Source organism: Podarcis erhardii, assembly GCF_964252035.2.
Source record: "Podarcis erhardii genome assembly, chromosome: 15".
Lineage (NCBI taxonomy): Eukaryota > Metazoa > Chordata > Lepidosauria > Squamata > Lacertidae > Podarcis > Podarcis erhardii.
In genome coordinates, this window is record NC_138505.1 from 43,777,133 (window position 1) to 43,796,414 (window position 19,282).

Below are 19,282 nucleotides of genomic sequence, written 5' to 3' on the forward strand. Positions count from 1 at the left end.
GTGCTATTCCTGAGTACATAGTCAAGCTGGAAGGGGTGGACTCTCCCTCAAGGAACATTTTTAGGCAGAGGCTGGAGGGTCATCTGTCAGGGACTCTCTTAACTATGTAAGGGGATGGACGAAATGACCCTTGGGAACACTTCCAACTCTACAATTATATAATTCTATGAACACATTTGGCAGCAATTATTAGCTAGGAAACTTTCTGGTGTTTATTTCATAAAATTTATATACCTCCTGATTGTAAAAAGAAAAATCTACAAAGTGTTGTTGAAAGGAGGATTATAAACCTGGCCAAATAAACCAAAATCTACTGGCTCATTTATAAATTATTCTAAACCCACAAGCCGGGCAAGTAAGAAGCATCAAAAGCCCACAAGGGGCTCCGTGGAGGGGTCGGGGGCCGCTTGCCTGCTCCTCCAGCTGGAGCCGTGGCTGCTTTGGCAAAGACTTCCTTCCCGGACACGCCTCTGGAACCCGCGTGTTGCCGACGCCACGTGTGAATGCGGGCTGCAAAAGTCTCGCCGCCAAGAGCCAAACCAAAGCGGGCTCCGAATTGGGGAGCGGGCGGGGCACACACAGTCTGGAAGGAAGGGCACTCTGCCCATGGGCAGGGCATCCTCTCCCCCCACCTTCCTTCCTTCCTTCCTTCCGAGAGTGCTCGGTCTTCCGCCGGGACCACCGAGTCCGAGGGAAGGAGGGGCCTTTTCCCTCCCGGCGCCCTTCCTTCCGCCTCTATGGTTCCTGGTTCCGGCGGAAGCGGCCGGTTGCGCATGCGCGTCTCCTTTGCCGCGGGCGACGGGCGGGCGAGGCGGTGAGTGAGGCGGGGGCCCGGAGCGGGAGGGCCCAGCAGGCGCGGCGCCTCCCGAGGAGTCCCGGGCAGACTGCCGCTGGGCCTGGAGGCTCCGCGAGGAGCGCCGCCCCATCTCCATACACTTTGGGTTTGGGGAGTTCTGTCCCTATAATTCCCAAAAGGAAGGCTTCTGGGATTTTTTTACAAGTTTGTCATTTTAAACATCTTGTTCAGTTCATTATATATTGTATCCCAGTAAGCTTCAGCCTTACTACAAGACAGCACATATGGTAAAAAGAACCTGCCTGGTCGCCATCTCTAGCCTTGCCACCCTCTGTGAGTTTGCCCAGTCCCCTCCGGAGGCCCTGCGAGTTAAGAGGCACCGCTGCCTCCTGCGGGAGGGAGTTCCGTCACTTAACAAGGTGCTTCCTTGGGTCTGTCCTGAATCTTCCAACGCGCAGCTCACTTGTCATCATTATTATATTTCTTTGTTGCATTTAGGCCCCACCTTTTCTTTCAAGAGCTCAAGCTGATTCTCCCCCTCCTGGGTCCCCACAACAGCCCTGTGAGGTAAGCTGAGGCAGTGACTCCCCCAAGGTCACCCAGTGAGCTTTATGGCTAGTTGGGGAATTCAAACCCTGATCTCCCAGGCCCTCATTTGACACTCTTAACACCAATGTCATGTGCTATGAGAGGGAGAAGAGCCTCTATTCACTTACTCCTATCTTGTCATACCTCTTGCTCACCTTTTCTCTTAATTAAAAAGTCCCAAAATCGGGGAGGCACACATACCCTTAATCATTTTATATTGGGGTAATTGTAGGAATAACCAGGAGGGAGAGTGGGCAGCAGCAAAGGTTAAGATTGTAGAGGAACCTGGGGCCAGGTTTAGGAGTAGAGGCAAGGTGGCTTGTGTGTGTGTGCCAGAAGACAGTATTTTGGGAGATGAGGGGCAGGCAGGGTATCACATATAGACACGGAGTGGGGAAAGGAATGGTCAGAGGGAGAGAGCTAGGTCAGGGAGCAGGTTGAGGGGTTGGGGAGTGTGCACAGGGAGCTTCCTGGGTTATTTCTTCATCTTCTGCTTCCTCTCCCCATACCTATGCCAGTTTCTTACTCCAACAAGGCATCATGTCGCTGTCCCATTTGTACGGCAAAAATGACGCTGCTGCTGATGACGATGTGGAGATGGAGAAATTTGAGATCACCGACTGGGACCTTCAGAATGAGTTCAATCCCAACCGGCAGCGCCACTGGCAGACCAAGGAGGAGGCCACCTATGGCATGTGGGCTGAGCACGATTCTGATGATGAGAGGCCCAGCTTTGGGGGCAAACGGTACTGGCCCCCCGAGGAAGTGATCGGGAATGTTGTGATTTGTGAGGCTGTTCTTGAAGGTTCTGCACCCCTGTTTCCAAACCCTTGATTAACACCTCCCTTGATTGTATATGTCAGCTTCTGATTTTGCGATATTAACTTGACAAGTAGCATAGATGTCTCTCAACAGTGAATTTAATCAGGAAAAAGCTATCTCATGTCTAAATGCATATCTGTAGACTACAGAAACATCTCTGAATAAATGTACTTTTCTTAACCCAGGTCTAAAGATTACTCGGCGCCTGTTAACTTTATCAGTGCTGGGCTAAAGAAGCCAGCAGCTGATGAGATAACAGATGAAGATTCTGATGAGGATGAGAAGCCTCTGAAGCAGGAAGAAATCCCCAAAGAGTTTGTGCCAAAGAAGTTAAAGACAGTGAGTACTTAGTTAATTGGGCCATAAATCACTGCATTTTTATTGTGGTTCTGGAGTGTCTTAAAGAACCTCAGGAAGCACAAACCGCAACAGGAAGAACCACACAATCTGGATTTTGTTGGTGTGGAATGTGCACAGTCTCAACTATAAACACCCCAAATAAATGTCTGGACTGAGACACACCAGTGCTTTAGTAATAGAGCTGTCAGTAGAGCCAGGCACTGAATGAACTAGGACATGGGGTCAGCAAACTTTTTCAGCAGGGGGCCGGTCCACTGTCCCTCAGACCTTGTGGGGGGGGAGTTTTTTTTTTTGGGGGGGGAATATTAATGAATTCCTATGCCCCACAAATAACCCAGAGATGCATTTTAAATAAAAACACACATTCTACTCATGTAAAAACACAAGGCAGGCCCTACAAATAACCCAGAGATGAATTTTAAATAAAAGGACACATTCTACTCATGTAAAAACACGCTGATTCTTGGACCGTCCGCCGGCCGGATTTAGAAGGCGATTGGGCCTGTAGTTTGGGCCTTAGTTTGCCTACCCATGAACTATGATATTTAATTCATCTTTTTGTGTGTGTTTTAACAGGGTGGCAATTTCAAACCGAGCCAGAAGGGCTTCATAGGAGGAACCAAATCTTTTATGGACTTTGGTAGCTGGGAGAGGCATACAAAAGGAATTGGGCAGAAACTTCTTCAAAAAATGGGCTATGTGCCTGGAAGGGGCCTTGGAAAGAATGCTCAAGGTATGGCCCAGCACCCCACTTGATTTGTTGTACAAGCTTTTAAGAAGACCCCAGGAAAACAAAAACCAAGTTGGTATCTGCCTTTCTTTCTCCTTCAAGCAGAATCAGCCTATCAGTTAATTTTGATCTGTATGTAAAACTGGCACAGAAATTGTAAACCAGCCTTGGCCAACCTGACCGTCAGCTGTGCTGGCAGAGGCTGATGGGACTTGTAGTTAACACATCTGGAAGCCACCAGGTTGGGGAAGGCGTTAGTGGCTACTTGCAAAGATTCTGGTTAACATGAAATGTCCAGATAGGAAAATTGCACTTCATCCAGGATGAACAGTAGGGGAAGCAGCAGCACTCCTTTCCCAGAGTGCCACAGGGCTAATTAACTGCCTGGCCCTTTAAGACCAAGAGATGCAACCCCAACAGCTCTTTTTGATGTGGGTGGGGAAATATATGGGGGGCAGGCTTTCTGAAAATAGAAGAGCCAACCAGGGCTCAAGCGCAGGGAATAGCAGAGCTGCTGCTGGGCTATTTTGCCTCCCTTTCCAGGCAGCTCTGATCGTTCTGTTTTCTTATATTCACTTCACTAACAGCTGTGAATTTTCTTAGGTATCATCAACCCTATTGAAGCTAAGCAGAGGAAAGGCAAGGCAGCCATAGGGGCGTATGGATCTGAGCGAACCACACAGTCCTTGCAGGACTTCCCTGTTGTTGACTCAGACGAAGAGGCAGAGGAGGTATTCCCGCCCCCCGCCCCCTTTCCTTCTCCTCATTTCTCCCCCTCCCCCAACTCTCCTCATTGCCACATTTGGGGACCTGTGTGGAAGAAATGTAGTGATTTCTTACAATGGTGTTTACATCCTAACAAAAACTGCCTTCTGCATTTGACTGTTGTATCTGGCTCTGTGCGTGAGAGCAGCTGTGATCCCTGCACTGCAGAGGGTTGTACTAGCTGATGCTTGGGGTCCCTTCCAACTCTACAATTCTGTGATTCTTTCTTCCCTTGGCAAACGTTTAAACGGGGTACAAAGCAGTTCTTGGAACCTGGGTTGGCAGTTCATTTCTGTACACATAACAAGTTATGTTGGCAGCTGGTAGGACTGAGAGAGTTAAAGCCTTGCTTTTTGCTTTCAGGCATGTCCTGTAGAAGACCATATTGTGGACCAGAGCTAGGGTTGGTTGGTGCCTGTTGGCGCAGACCTTTAAAAGAGTGAACCCCCCCTCCCCTCCCCTCCCCTGGACATAGTCCACTGGGAATATTCCCTGCTCAGCCCCAGACCAAGGAAAGGGTTGGGTGCTCTGCAGTCCCCAGTGGAGTGTTTCCTCCTCCATCTTGCACTTCTCCCATCTCTTCTTTCATCCCAGGAGTTCCAGAAGGAGCTCAGCCAGTGGCGGAAGGACCCAGGTGGGGGCAAGAAGAAGCCAAAGTACACCTACAAGACTGTGGAGGAACTGAAAGCCAAAGGCCGGGCCGGGAAGCAACTGTCAGCACCTCAGAAGGAGCTGGCACAAGTGAAGGTGAGGCTGATTGTCCAAAGCAAGATGGGGCAGGTTTCAGAAAAACTTAGAAAGAGCCTGCTGGATAAGGCCAAGGGGGCCCCATGTAGTTCATCATCTTCTGACAGTGGCCAACCAGCTGCATGTGGGAAATCCACAAGCAAGGTCCAAGCATGAGAGCCCTCGCTTCTGCGGTTTCCAGAAACTGGTCTTTGGGAGCATTGCTGCCTTCAACAGTGGAGACACAGCAGAGCCGTCCTGGCTAGTAACTACTCAGAGCGCTCTCCTCCTGGCTCTTTCTCTGACCTTTGTCCTCAGCGAGGGGGAGCTTTGACTGGCTTGTAACAGGTCCCTCTGCTGAGGGAAATACAGAAGATGATGACTACCTCCAGGATGAGCCAAGGAAGCTTTTCTCCCAGGTTCAAGAGTTAGCTGTCTTTCTTTTTTCTTAATATTCCTCCATGATTGAGGTTGTAAGCAAATGACTGGCATGACCTATTCTGATCTGTTAGCTCTTGTGCCCTTTCATGCTGGCAAGTCCAAACCTGCCTCTGTATGTAATGCTTGAAAAGCAACAGAGAGCTCTGCTGCATTCTGGAACAATTGCCTGGCTTGATTTAAACTGGAAAGGGAAGTCAAGAGCCCACGTGCTCCCTAGAAGCCCAAATCCTTGACATACAGAAGTACAGCTCTTAAAAATGGCCGGTTGGCATTGGGTGTCTGTGGTTAATTTCATTATTGGCTCATGAGCCCTAGTCCTGCCCTGTCCTCCGAAATAAATGGTAGTCAGCACTTGGGTTTCCCAGGAGAAGAGGGCAGTGGTGGAGCCAAGGTCACACTGGGGTAAGTGGGAGTGGAGAGACATGCCCTGACCCTTGTGAACCATTCCCTTGGAGCCTGCAGATGGTTCCATCACTGCAAATGGCAAAAAGTGTTGGGCTGTGCTGGGCTCATTAGAAGATGCAATGTAATTCTGCAGTGTACCAAACTTAGGTTTGCATCTGGAATACGCAAGCTTTGGAATTTGAATTGACTGGACTTTGAAAGGTCGCCCACTACTCCAGCAGCCCAAATTGGCCCTCTGAAAAGTATTGTTTTACCCTCTTTGTATAGATTCTGCTCACCAGGACACCATGAAGCAGTACCTGCTGTTGGTTGAAAGTGGTCTTGTAACTTGCTGGGGGGTTTTCTGTTTGTTTGCTTGTTTGGAAGGTGATTGACATGACCGGCCGGGAGCAGAAAGTCTATTACAGCTACAGCCAGATCAGCCAGAAGCACAACATCCCTGACGACAACCCCCAGCTGCCTCCACCGCTGGGCAAGGACTCCAAGGTGCAGGCCTTCAGTCTGCCTGAACTGGAGCACAACCTGCAGCTCCTCATTGACCTGACGGAGCAGGAGATCATCCAGAATGACCGGCAGCTGCAGTACGAGAGGGACATGGTGGTCAACCTGACCCATGAGATCGACAAGATGGCGGAGGTCCTGGAGCGGGAGGAGGCAGACACGCGCAACCTCAGCGAGGTCCTGGAGCTGGTGGAGGAGTGTGAGAGGCGGATGCAGCCCAACTGCAAGGACCCCCTGACCCTGCCTGAGTGCGCCAGGATCTTTGAGACCCTCCAGGACAAATACTACGAAGAGTACCGGATGTCTGACCGCGTGGACCTTGCTGTGGTCATTGTCTTCCCTCTTGTCAAGGACTACTTCAAAAACTGGGACCCTCTGAAGGTGGGTGGGTTCGGAGACCAGGAACAGCAAAAGGGCCATGCCAATTGGGTGGCCAAACACCCACATTTGCTGGCAAAGCTCAGCTTCCCAAACCCCAATTTTCCTTCTGCCTATAAAGGGTTTCTTAATTACTTTTTTTCTTGCTCTCCCTCCAATGAGTTTAGCAGGGGAGTGCAAACATTTTCATAGAATCCTAGAATCATAGAGTTGGAAGAGATCACAAGGGCCATCGAGTCCAACCCCCTGCCAAGCAGGAAACACCATCAGAGCACTGAAGCATTTTATTCTTTTTATCCTCACAACCAGTGGCGGAGGAAGGGTGCTTGGTGGGTGCGGGCCACCCCGGGTGTCATCACTGGGGGGGGGGGGACCAAAATGACAAAAATACGAGTTTTTTTTTATATATATATATAAAATAAATAAATTAAAATAGGGCTCACTAAAGCTTTTACTTCAGTCAACAAATGTAAAGAAATGCGGCTGACACTGGGTGCCACACTGCAGGGGCCGGCATTACCACAGGGCCTGCAGCGTGCCTGAGCCACGTGTATTTCCTGGGAGTGAGGTGGTGGCTTGAGCACCTGTAGGCTTGGCGCTGCCTGAAATGGCAGCGTGAGGCTTGCGTCTGCCCACTGCCTCTCCCTCAGCCTCCCTACAGCTGAAGGGGAGGCTGCGGAGAGGCTCCACGCAGCATGCCCTGCTCCCATGGGTGGCTCACCCCGCCCCCAGCTGCAGGATGCACGTGCCACACCGGGCACCTATGCCGCTGCTCACAACAACCCTGTGAGGTAGGCCAGGCTGAGAGAGAGTGACTGGCGCATGGTCACCCTGTGAACTTTGTAGGTGCATCTCCCTAGCCAAGAGTCCTACACTCTGGCCATCGCACCCCAAAAGCATCCAGGGTGAGGAAGAACACCTTACCAAATAGAAAGCCTTCCAAATAAACCCAATACGCCATGCCAGCCTTGGGGAAAGAGCTGTTCCCTTTCTCCAAATAGGAGCTCCCTTTTTTTCGTTTGGCTCTCAGTTGCCTTGTACACCTAACACACTGCCTCCTCTCCTCTCCAGGATCACATGTATGGCACTGATATCCTAGCCAAGTGGAAGAGCTTGCTGGAAAACGACCAGTTGCTGTCGCACGGTGGGCAGGACCTTGCCTCGGATGCTTTTCACAGGTGAACATCTTAGCGTCTGTGCAGGTTTGGCAGGGAAGTTTCTCTCCAAGGGAGGAGGAGGAGCCCTGTGCTGGTCAAACAGGCCTGGCTAATCCAATTCCTTCCTTAATGCTGCGGGGAGGATTTTCTTAATAATAATTATATATTGCACTTATTAGTTGCTTTTTTATAGATACAAAAGTAACTGAAAGTGCTTTACAAAAAAAGGGAGCACATAAATTTAAGCCAACACGCATTCATAATTATAAAAAGGCATTGAAGCAGGCCACATATATCAAAACCCTCCAAATCAAAGGCTGAAGGCCTAATGGAAAAAAAGGGTTTTTGCCTGGCACTTAAAAATACTGTAGATACAGGCAACTCCCACTATGTTGTCCAGTGCCAAACCTGGAAGTGACCCAAAAATGTCATAAAAGATGTCACTAACAGGGCAGGGTGGAGGGCTGCGGCGGCGGAACAGGATGTTTCAATTACAGTTTCATGCAAGCACACAATCATAGAATCATAGAGTTGGAAGAGACCACAAGGGCCAGAACTGGACACAGTACTCCAGGTGAGGTCTGACCAGAGCAGAATACAGTGGCACTATTACTTCCCTTGATCTAGATGCTATACTCCTATTGATGCAGCCCAGAATTGCATTGGCTTTTTTAGCTGCCGCGTCACACTGTTGGCTCATGTCAAGTTTGTGGTCAACCAAGACTCCTAGATCCTTTTCACATGTACTGCTCTCAAGCCAGGTGTCAACCCCCATGCAACTGGGGAGACAGTTCCATAAATGGGGAGCTACCACTGAGAATGGTACCCTTCATGCCTCCCTCAGAGGGAACACATGGAGAAGGGCCTCGGATGACTAACCCAGGCTCCAGGTTGGTTCATGCGGGGGGGGGGGGAGGTGGTGCTTGAGTTATTGGGGTCCTGAGCCACGAAAGGTTTCATAGGTGAAAGCCAGCACCTTGAATTGAGCCCAGAAGTGAATTGCAAGCCAGTTGTGCCAGAAGTGGTATTATGTGGTTCAGACTACCCCTGCATTGGTCAATAAAATTTTATTTCTCAATTTTTCAAATTTTATAAGCATCAGTTAAAAAGAAAAGCAAAACAATAAACTTATCCCCTTGGACTTCCCTTCCCCCCCCTTTTGTGGACCCTTATATTATAGTTTCTCCCTCTGCATCTCCTTAATAATTCCAATTTTTACTAAATCTTTACTGCGCTGGTCAGTAAGCCGGCTGTTGACTTCTGCACCAGCTGCAGTTTCCAAATTGTCTTCAAAGGCAGCTCCACACATCATGCATTGCAGCAATCTAACCTGAAGGTGACCATAGCATAGGCTTCATCCCTGACGTCAGCCTTGCAGGCTGGGTCTGATGGGAGCTGGGAGTCCAGCAAAAGCTTTGGAGCAGCCCATGCACCTCCTTTCTCTGGCTATATTGTAGTAACACGTAGGCTTGAAATGCAAAAGCTGATGACGTGGAAAAGCATTTTGCTGCCTAATACCCTTGAGTCCATCAAACTTGCTCAGGCATGTGTACCTCACGAGAGAGAGATTTCAGACTTGCCCTAAGCCCAAGAGAGAAGCTGGGAAAGGAGGTTTTGAAGACACAGTAGCTGCATTTGCATTGTCCATCAGAAAGAAATCTCTTAAAGCACCCCTAGTTCCTACTGAAGAAGCAAAGCGTGGTTTGGATCTGCCCCTGGCCCCGCTCAATTGAGATTTTTAATCCTTCAGGTTGATGTGGGAGACTTGGATGCCGTACGTGCGGAACGTGGTAGCACAGTGGCAGCCCCGGAACTGCATCCCGATGGTGGACTTCCTTGACAGCTGGGGGCACATCATTCCTGTTTGGATACTAGACAACATTCTGGACCAGCTGATCTGCCCCAAGTTGCAGAAAGAGGTAGACGGGCTCTTGGGGCTCCTCTCAGGCACACTGGGCATTGAAGTTTCAGCAGGGCTTGTTGCGTGGGGCAGGAGGCTTAACCAGAAAGCCCTTGTTGCGAAGGCAGCGTGGTGTAGAGGTTAGAGCAGGGGTCAGCAACCTTTTTCAGCCATGGGCGGACTGTCCCTCAGACAATGTGGTGGGCCGGACTATATTTTGGAGGGAAAAATATGAACGAATTCCTATGCCCCACAAATAACCCAGAGATGCATTTTAAATAAAAGCACACACTCTACTCATGTAAAAACACGCTGATTCCCAGACCGTCCGTGGGCTGGATTGAGAAGGCGATTGGGCCGCATCCGGCCCCCGAGCCCTAGGTTGCCTACCCTTGGGTTAGAGGAACAGACTAGAGCCTGGGAGACCCGGGTTCCAATCCCTATATGGCTGCAAAGCTCACTGGGTGACCTTGTACCAGTCACTGCCTCTCAGTCTGCCTTCCTCACAGGACTGGTGTGAGGGATTAAATGAGGGAGGAAAGAACTACATATGCCACCTTGAGCTCCTTGGAGAAAAAGGTGGGATAGAAAAGCAGTAAGTTAATGCCTCTGGGTGTCCCATAAGGCTTACTGCTGCTCTTGCTTCAAGGTGGAAAGCTGGAATCCCCTGACGGACACGGTCCCCATCCACTCGTGGATCCACCCCTGGCTGCCCTTAATGCACACCCGGCTCGAACCACTCTACTCGCCCATCCGCAACAAGCTGTCCAACGCCCTCCAGAAATGGCACCCCAGCGACTCCTCGGCCAAGCTGATCCTGCAGCCCTGGAAGGAGGTCTTCACCCCGGGGTCCTGGGAGGCCTTCATGATCAAGAACATTGTGCCCAAGCTGGGTGAGTCGGTCCCCCCAGGGCTGCCTTTGCAGCAGACCAGGAGGCGGGCGACTGGGGTTGGAGGCCTTGGGGAAGCAGCCTTCTTCTAAAACAGACCACAGGTCCATTTAGTTCCGCATTGCCTACACACACAGTGACTGGCTCTCCGGGATTTCTGGCAAGGCATGTTCCCTGTCCTGCGTAGAGACAGCGACACAGGTTGAACCGGGACCTTCTTGCATGCAGAATGGGTGCCCTGCCTCTCAAGAAACCCTTCTGGGGTTAAGGAAGCAGGACTGTCCCACAGAAGCACATGCAAGAGGGGCAGAGACCAAAGCGTGGGCATGCAGAATTTGCACGTGCCTTAAACTCACTTTAATTCTTGCTGATCCAATGATTTGGGTTTGTTTGTTTGGTAGGTAGGTAGGTAGGGTGTCGGTTTGAGGCAGGGTGGATAGTGGGGTCAGGCAGGTAGCAGCCTCCGGAGCTGATTTTGGCTCTGGAACACTTTTCCTATTGGCTTGCTGTCTTGCTGAGTTACAAATTAAAAAAAATCCTTCCAGTAGCACCTTAGAGACCAACTAAGTTTGTTCTTGGTATGAGCTTTCGTGTGCATGCACACTTCTTCAGATACACTGAAACAGAAGTCACCAGACCCTTATATATAGTGAGAGGCTGGGGAGGGTTCACCCATTCCCACCACCCTTCTGAGTAATACCCCTCCCCACCCTCTCACTATATATAAGGGTCTGGTGACTTCTGTTTCAGTGTATCTGAAGAAGTGTGCATGCATACGAAAGCTCATACCAAGAACAAACTTAGTTAGTCTCTAAGGTGCTACTGGAAGGAATTTTTAAAATTTGTTTCTATTGCTGAGTTACGTGAAACTGATATGGGGTAGGAAGTACAGGGTTGATGCTTTGCAGCTGCCAGCTATACTCCATCCCATTCTCCCTATTTGGGCTGCTCTTGGGGGCAGAAAATGTTTGGGGTTGGAGTCAGCGCAATGTTTTCTCCAGTGTAGGAATCTAGGGCAGCCACCTCCAATCTGGCACTTCCCATTGTCCTCAGTCACTACGATTGTATAGTAGTGGGGCAGATTGAAAGTGCTTGGCTGGGGAAGGCTGGTCCAGCTGATGATCCGTGGCAGAGCTCAGGGGGAAGTGTATCCAAGTGAGGAAGGAACAGGGAGTTCAGCAGTTGCTCTCTTACAGCTTGAAAGAGCTTTTGGGATCCTCACTAGAGAAAGTTGTTTCTGAAGTGAAGGACATGAGGCAGGAGTTGATAATGCAGGTGAGCTGCGCACAGGTGAGCTGCATGCAAGCTGCCGGCCAGCTCTGTGGAGGCTCCTTTTATTGACACAAATATGCAAACCCAGGCAGATACATTTTGGGCTGTGACCTTTATACTTCTTCCAGTCCCAAGTTCGTGGTGTGGTACAAAGTTATTTTGGCACCTGTTTCCACTGCATCATTTTCCCCTTGCACAGTGTATGACGAAGGAGACAAAGGTCTCAGAGACAAAGGTCACAGACAGGACACCGCAGACTACTGAGATCACAAAAGGTTAGACAGAGGGCATGATGTTCAGACAGCTGTGGCTTTGTCTGTGAGGGGGAGTGTGCTCCGCACCCCAAGGTCACGCGTGCAGGCAGGCTGAGGCTGCCTGCGGGTGGGGAGTGTGCTCCGGACCGAGCGATCATCCCTACAAAGTTTATCTTGGTTGCAGCTTGGCTGGTTTCCCTGAGGGGAGAACATCAACAATTTGGGGGGGGGGTGCACATGCAAAGAAGTCCCTCTGCTCTCTAGGCTGAGCTGGTTTAAGCTTGCTGTCGTCTCCACATTCCTCCACAGGCTTGTGTCTGAACGAGCTGATGATCAACCCCCACCAGCAGCACATGGACTCCTTCTTCTGGGTGATGGACTGGGAAGGGATGATCTCTGTCTCTAGCCTTGTGGGGATCCTGGAGAAGCACTTCTTCCCCAAGTGGTTGCAGGTGTGTGACTCCAGCATTGTCCGGCTGGGTTCAGCCACACTTTTCCTTAGGGACATCTGAGGTTGCCACAAACAGCAGTGTTGGGTTTTGTGAACTCACATTCAGTTCAGCTTTTGCTTAAGGGTGGCTCCAGGGAAGAGGCAGTAAGGAATCCCCACCCTGCCCCCGGTACCCCTGCTGAAATGGACTGGAGCCCTGCAGCTTGACAGGCTCACCTGATTTATCTGTTTGCCACAAAATTTTTATTATGGCTGTTTTTAGAACAACAACAACAAAAGTGCAAAGTCCTCTCTCAAAGGCAGATCTTCACCCATGTCTCATACAGAAGGGGGTGCCCCCTCAGCTCTCACCTGGAAGCTTCCTTTTCCTCTCCCAGCCTCCCACCCTGGGAGCTCTTCCTTTCCTTGCCTCTCACACAGGGTCTTTCACCAGCCAGCCATCACCTTCATGTACATACAGTCCAGAGTAGAGGACCAGAGAGATGTGATAACCAAGATTTACAACTCAGTTATCATTAATCACCACATAATTATCTCTGTCGAGGGACAGTTGACAAGAAACGTCTTGTGTGCCATCTTTCCTCCCTTTCCCTTCCTGCTCATCTGATCTCTCTGGACCTGCTTGGTTTTCTGGCTTCTCTGCTAGCAGGGGTGGATTGGTGTTGCTGGAACTTGTTTTTTTCCTTTTGACCAGTGCCCCTCTTTACAGTTCCATGTGAGCTGCCAGACTTCAGCAGGGGCTTTGCTGGCCCTCTCCTTTGGAAGTTGGGTGGCTTCTGGTTTTCCCTTGACATACTTGTCCCTGGATCAGAAATGCACCAGACGCTGCTTCCTCATGAGCCTGTCCCATCTGCAGCCCAAGTAAAGCCTTGAGTCCCTGATCTGTGAGCTCTGCCTTGGGGGGTGGGGTGGGTTGCTTGTGGTCTCCCTGCTGCTGACCCTCCTCCTCCTGCAGGTGTTGTGCTCCTGGCTCAGCAACAACCCCAATTACGAAGAGATCACCAAGTGGTACCTGGGCTGGAAGTCGATGTTCTCCGACCAGGTGCTGGCCCATCCCTCCATCAAGGAAAAATTCAACGAGGCTCTGGACATCATGAACAGAGCGGTCTCTTCCAGTGTTGGTGCGTGAGTGATGGTTGCCAACACAAATGTTGCATTGGCTGGGCAGTGAAGTAATTCAAGGATCATCATTGGAAACAGTCGCTCAAAACAATAGTGTCCCTTTTCATAGAGGAGGAAAATGGAAGAGACTGAGGCTGCAGAGCCCTGTAGAAGGGCCACAATTTTCACCAGCCTCAAGCGGCCATTGGGGAGGGTGGTAGTCCACATTTGGAGATCACCATTTGGGCTACCCTTGCTTTGCACACTTACTTGTGAGTAAATCCCACTGAATCCAAGGGGTTGTCCTTCTGAAGAGACACACATAGAATTGCACTATGAGCTCCCATGTTTCTTATAGTCCTTTCCAGCTCTCCAGAGCAGTTGGTTCTCCTCTTCCTCTTTGCCCCAGTTTCAGAAGGTCTGCTATTCCTTACCTCGTCACAATCAGCACAGTGGGAGAAGAAACAGGGACTGCACTGACAGCGTATAGTTTATTAAACTATGGAACTTGTTCCCCCAGGAGGCCCCCAACTTGGATGGCTTTCAAGGAGGATTAGGCAGGTTCATGGAGGAGGAAAGGGCTATCAAAGGCTACCAGCCAGGATGTCTGTGCTCAGTTTCCCCTGTCAAAGTCAGTGATGCTTCTGAATACCAGTTGCTAGAAGCCACAGGAGGGAGAGGGCTCTTGTGCACGGGTTCTGCTTGCGGGTTTCCCGCTGGGGCACCTGGTTGGCCACCGAGAACACAGGATGCTGGACCAGATGGGCCCCCTTGGGCCTGATCCAGCTGAGGGCTCCTCTTCTGCTTTTTGTCCCCTCGCTCCACCTTTCCAGCTCATTGGGCAGCCTTGCAGGCTGTGTGACCCCCTGTGCCCTCTTCCCTTGGGCTCTGGCTGTGTGCTAGGAGGGCCTGTGCAGAGCACAGGCTGCAAAAATTTGCCAGCTGCCATCTCATCTCTCTCCCTTTGCTCCTCTGCCAGGTGGCTACATGCAGCCTGGGGCCCGCGAGAACATTGCCTACCTCACACACACAGAGCGCCGGAAGGACTTCCAGTATGAGGCGATGCAGGAGCGCCGGGAGGCTGAGAACATGGCGCAGCGCGGGATCGGCATGGCCGCAGGCTCTGTGCCCATGAATTTCAAGGACCTCATCCAGACCAAGGCGGAGGAGCACAACATCGTCTTCATGCCAGTCATTGGAAAACGGCATGAAGGGAAGCAGCTCTACACTTTTGGCCGCATCGTCATCTACATTGACCGGGGTGTGGTCTTTGTGCAGGGGGAGAAGACCTGGGTCCCCACCTCCCTGCAGAGCCTCATCGACATGGCAAAGTGAGGACAAGGTGCTGGGACTCAGGGGGCACAGCACTGCCATGCAGGCTGCCTTGCCTCATTCACTGGGGACCGGGAGGTGCAGGAAGGCAGTCCCTGAGCGGGAGCTGCCCCAGTGCGTGTGGGTTGAGGGCTATGCTGAAACTCTCCTGCCAGGCTGCAGAAAGACCAGTGCAAACCAAGTGCATCTAATGTTGCGAGGTGTCTAGCCCCCTGTATCTAGGGCTGGGGGCCAAGTACCATAACCACTAAATCTGATTGGAAGCACCTCCACCCTTTGCTCAGCCTTAGTCCACCTGAGCTTCCAATCAGTGCATCTAGAAAATGCTGACGCCCTGAATAAAAATGTCAACTTTTTTTTTTTGAGCTCTGTATTGAGATGCAGCAGCTAGAGTGAGACAGTACTGTAGTTCCAAGTGTGAGATCACAGCACTGTTGGTGCATTTTGACCTGGCAGGAGTCAGGGCTTGCTCACAATGTTGAACAGGGGAGGAGGTAACTGGCAATAAGAAATGACCACAAAAGTTCAATGTGTGTTGCTTTTAATTAAAAACATTATTAGAAATACAAGGTTTGTGGAGAAATTTGGTTTTCTGAGAAGTTGCTGCCTTAATTGTGAAGCAGCAGCTGGGAATGTGAATGGCTCTCCCCCTTAATGAGGGAGCCCAGTCCTACTGGGCAGCTTGCCTAGCACCACCAGATCTCTGCCCCTTTTTCCATCCCATGAGGGAACTCTCATAGGAGGTACCAGACCAGAGTTGAACAGAGATGGTGGTGATGCTTGGGTTTGCCCCATTGATCCTCCCAAGCTCTGCCGCTCAGTGAACAAGCGAGAGAGAGACAAGGAGAGCTTTGGCATCTTGTGCATGCTGTGCATGCCTCATTTGTCCCATGGAGATGCCATAGAGCAACACACAAATAGACAGTGTGGCTAGTCATCTGCTTTAGGGTGGGGTGTGTGTGTGACATGAACATGAACATGAACTCTTTGCAACACCAGAAGTAACTCAAGCCCCTCTCCAAAGAAGGAAACCCAAACCCAGCCCTGCACCTCCAGTCCATAGCCTCTGGAAATGAATTTCATTTCTTGTTTCTGATGATCTCTGGCTGATCCTCATCTGGGTAAACTGGCTCCTCCTGAAGCTTCCAGATCTCTGGGGGAAGGTCCCTCAGTTTCTCCAGAGGAAAGCAGTGGACAGAGGTGTCGTTAAATATGTCCAAGTATTGAGGGTGAGAAGGAAGGGCTTCTTCATCTGTTGCTATTAAAACCTAGAAATGGTCAAGCACAGCAAAGAGGCAGTTAATGGGGGTGACTTGGCTGCTGAACTGGCCCTTGAGAAAGGAGGAGAGCAACAGGCTCAGATCCACAGCTAGCCACGTGCCACATTTATGAAAGCCCCTGCAGCAGATATTTTGACTCAGAATTCATCCCCTATGGCTGGGGAACCTGTGGTCCTCTGTTGCCATCACCTGACATATCCCTCCAGGATGGAAATTGGAAATCCAGTCTGAGGGGTGACAGGTCCTTAGCTTTTCCATTACCTATCTTAACCACTGATCTCAGTATTTGTGTGGCATGCTTTCAAGTTTAACAGTGCCAAATAAGACTAAAATGGATGTGCAGATTCCAAAGCCAGCTCACATCAAAGGCTACCCAAGCAATCCAGCAGGTTCCGTGTCTGCTGGGTGCAGAGCAGCTCCACTCTTGTGTAAGAGCTCTGCTGCGCCCTGACTCACCAGATGCCGGTTTTCCACTGAGTGGGGCTTGATAGAAGGGCAGCCTCAGTCAGCTTGTTTTATGAGGGAGTTAGAGAGTTGCCTTTGAAGCTGGGTGCTCAGCTCTTGGAAGACTTTTATAAGCCCAGCAAAAGCAAAGCTGCTTAGAACACAGCCAAGCAGGAATAAGGGAGAAGAGTTGGTAAGCGTGGATCCCACCCCCCCGTTAGGAGCTGACGCATTAAGGGCTTCTGCTGGATGGTAAACAGTCGCTGTTATTCAAGCAACAAAGCCGTACCTTTGCAATGTAACTGTAGTCCTTTTGGAATATCCTGCTCAGCACCCTAGGAGCAAAGGGCATTAGAAATCATTGGCAGTTGCAACAAAGGCAACACCACGGCCTATTAAGCAGAGGGTGCTGCTAAGCTAAGAACATCCAAAGGGTTTGTGGGTCTGGCCAACAGCTCATCTAATCCAGCATCCTGTTCCCACAGGGACCAGCCACATGTCTGTGGGAAACTTGCAAGCCAGTTGAGCATAAGAGCGCTCTCTTGTGGGGAGAAGCAGCCCTCCCTCCAACTGCGGAGGCAGAGCAAAGCCTTCCCCATTCTGTGTGTGGCTAAATGCCTTCAGAGACTACCATACTTGCAAAAATTCTTAGGAAATCACTGCAAAAAGGAGTTGAATTTTCAAAACCCAGATTTTCCTGGGAAGAAAAGTGGAAAATGCCAATTCTGTTCTTGTATAGACACTGGGCAGCAGCAGCAGCCAAGAGGCCCAGCCCTGCCTGCTCTTGGGCTGGGTGATGCAGAAGGGCTCCCTACCTGTCTTCAATGCCCTTGAAGCTGTTCCCTATGATGACCATTTTGGAAAGTGCCTCTATAGACCAGTTGCTCCAGAGCAGGTTGTTATAGAGAGCTTTTCCGCAGTGGACCATGTAGAAGATGGTAGGATTGTGGATGCAGCGTTTTCCCTCCTGGATGCAAGGAAGAGGGGTGTTATCCTGCAAGAACTGCAACCAGCCCCCACCCCACAAGAGCTAAAGGAGTTAAACAGCTGTGAACTTTGGGTATCAATCATTTTGAGAAAGGTCACAGTCCTCAGCTGTGTGTTTTGATCCCTGGGCACGTTTCTCCCTGAGTTCGTGCTCCTCTCTTCCTGGAGCTCACCTCATTCTCCAGGAGCACCGTGAGCCCAAGATGGGCAAGGACTTTGATTTCCAGCGTGGAAAAGACAGGGTCAAATATGTAACACAGATCTTCAGGGATCTGCAAGGGGAGAGAGGGAATGTTGCCTGTGTGCTTCTGGCGAGCTTTGCTCCCAAGTCCGCCACAGCTGTGACCCTCACCTTCAGCTCCTCAAGCAGCAGCAGGAGGAAGGCCAGCTGGTATCGCGCTTGAACGCAAGAGGAGAAGTTCCCAATGCCATAACACACACACTGCAAGTCCTGGGCTCTGCTGCGGCTGGGCTCCTCCTGCAGCTGGGAGCTGGGCTCAAGAACTGACTCAGCTGGTGGTGTGAGCTGCAGCTTCTCAAAGGCAGAGAGGGCTTTCTCCACGGAAGGTCTGGTTACCCCCTTTCCTGCTGCTGGGTGTTTGGGGAGGGATTTTAAGATGGTTCCTGAGCAATGAAAGAGGGTGCAATATAGACTAATGCCACTTCAGCCATGACTGCATCTAGCCTCCCCACCACCTTCACCCCTGGATAGATTTGCTTACAAACAGGCACAAATCCAAGGCTGTAGCTACAAAATAAAAATCCAAGGTCTCTCTTGAGATGCAAGACTTACCGAGGCTTGAATCCCAGAATTCTGAGCTCTGCAGTTCTGAACTGTCACAGAAAGGCAGAGAGAAGAGGAAGAAGTTATGTTACAGAAGGTGGGATTTAGGGCGGGAAGGATCTTGTGGGATCAGCTGGAAGGATCTTGTGGGAACCTCAGGCCCGCCTTGAAGCTGCATGTGGCCCTCTTGGCAAGCCGGGGCCGCCCCCTCCCCCGCGGGCGAAAATGCCCCGATTACCCTCCTGCTGGGCTCTCCGACTCTGGCTGGAGTGCCGTCTCGGAAGCCCCAAGTCACGCCCACTGGCCCCGCCCGCTCCAGGCATGTGGCCCCCGAAAGCTCGCCCACGACGCAGCGCGTCCCCTGCTCCCCCGAGAAGGGTTTCCTCCCGGCGGCCCGCGCGTGATTTGCCTCCCGCAGCTGCCCCTCGGGGTAGACTGCCCCTGCCCAAGGAGGATCCACGGCCCCTCACCACGCCTCCCGCAGCCGCCGCCTCTGCCTTTCTCCCGCGTCCTCGGGGCTCTCGGCCTCTCCGCCGCGCTCCTCTCTCCGCCGCCGGCGCCGCCGCCGCCTCCTGCTCGCTCCCGGGGCGTCCCAGCCTTCGCCCGCTCGGCAGCGCTCCATGCAAAGCCAGGGGCGGGCGCGATTCCACCAGGAGAGTCCCTCCGCGGCACCCGTAGAGACCATAGAGGAAAGGCGCGTGGCAGACACACCACTTCCGTTACCCACTCGGCAGCCGCCATATGCGGGGCAGTAGCGACGCAACAAACGGTGCACAATATTGGGCTGGGAGGGCTCAGAGTTGGAGCCCGGGCAGAGGCAGCCCTTGGAGTGTCTCCGAGGGCGCTTCTCTTTGGCCCGTTCATTCCCTTTCTCCTCCGATCCGGTTCGATCGCAAACCGGATGTGTTTATTGCGCAT

The 19,282-nt window shown here is 51.3% G+C and overlaps 2 protein-coding genes across 4 annotated transcripts; one reads left to right on the plus strand and one right to left on the minus strand.

Moving 5' to 3' along the window:
* Positions 1 to 737: 737 nt before the first annotated feature.
* On the plus strand, positions 738 to 15,438 carry TFIP11 (tuftelin interacting protein 11; the record flags this gene model as incomplete). 2 transcript variants are annotated; one of them, XM_081842601.1, is made up of 14 exons in its annotated part: positions 738 to 814; positions 1,295 to 1,363; positions 1,903 to 2,130; positions 2,392 to 2,545; positions 3,143 to 3,299; positions 3,900 to 4,027; positions 4,656 to 4,808; positions 6,000 to 6,515; positions 7,584 to 7,690; positions 9,420 to 9,588; positions 10,219 to 10,462; positions 12,295 to 12,437; positions 13,392 to 13,557; positions 14,517 to 15,438. In XM_081842601.1, the coding sequence occupies 14 exons, from the start codon at positions 738 to 740 to the stop codon at positions 14,870 to 14,872; spliced, it is 2,667 nt and encodes an 888-aa protein (XP_081698727.1). In that variant the 3' UTR covers positions 14,873 to 15,438. The 2 variants fall into 2 exon arrangements, with proteins under 2 accessions (XP_081698727.1, XP_081698728.1); XM_081842602.1 differs by lacking the exon at positions 738 to 814 and having other exon boundaries at positions 1,920 to 2,130.
* SRRD (SRR1 domain containing) lies at positions 15,394 to 19,120 on the minus strand. 2 transcript variants are annotated; one of them, XM_081842614.1, is made up of 7 exons: positions 18,835 to 19,120; positions 18,374 to 18,409; positions 17,933 to 18,204; positions 17,754 to 17,852; positions 17,409 to 17,560; positions 16,883 to 16,928; positions 15,394 to 16,137 (listed from the first exon to the last, which is right to left on the minus strand). In XM_081842614.1, exons 1-7 carry the CDS (start codon positions 19,103 to 19,105, stop codon positions 15,949 to 15,951), a joined length of 1,065 nt encoding a protein of 354 aa, XP_081698740.1. In that variant the 5' UTR covers positions 19,106 to 19,120; the 3' UTR covers positions 15,394 to 15,948. The 2 variants fall into 2 exon arrangements, with proteins under 2 accessions (XP_081698740.1, XP_081698741.1); XM_081842615.1 differs by lacking the exon at positions 18,374 to 18,409.
* Positions 19,121 to 19,282: the final 162 nt, after the last annotated feature.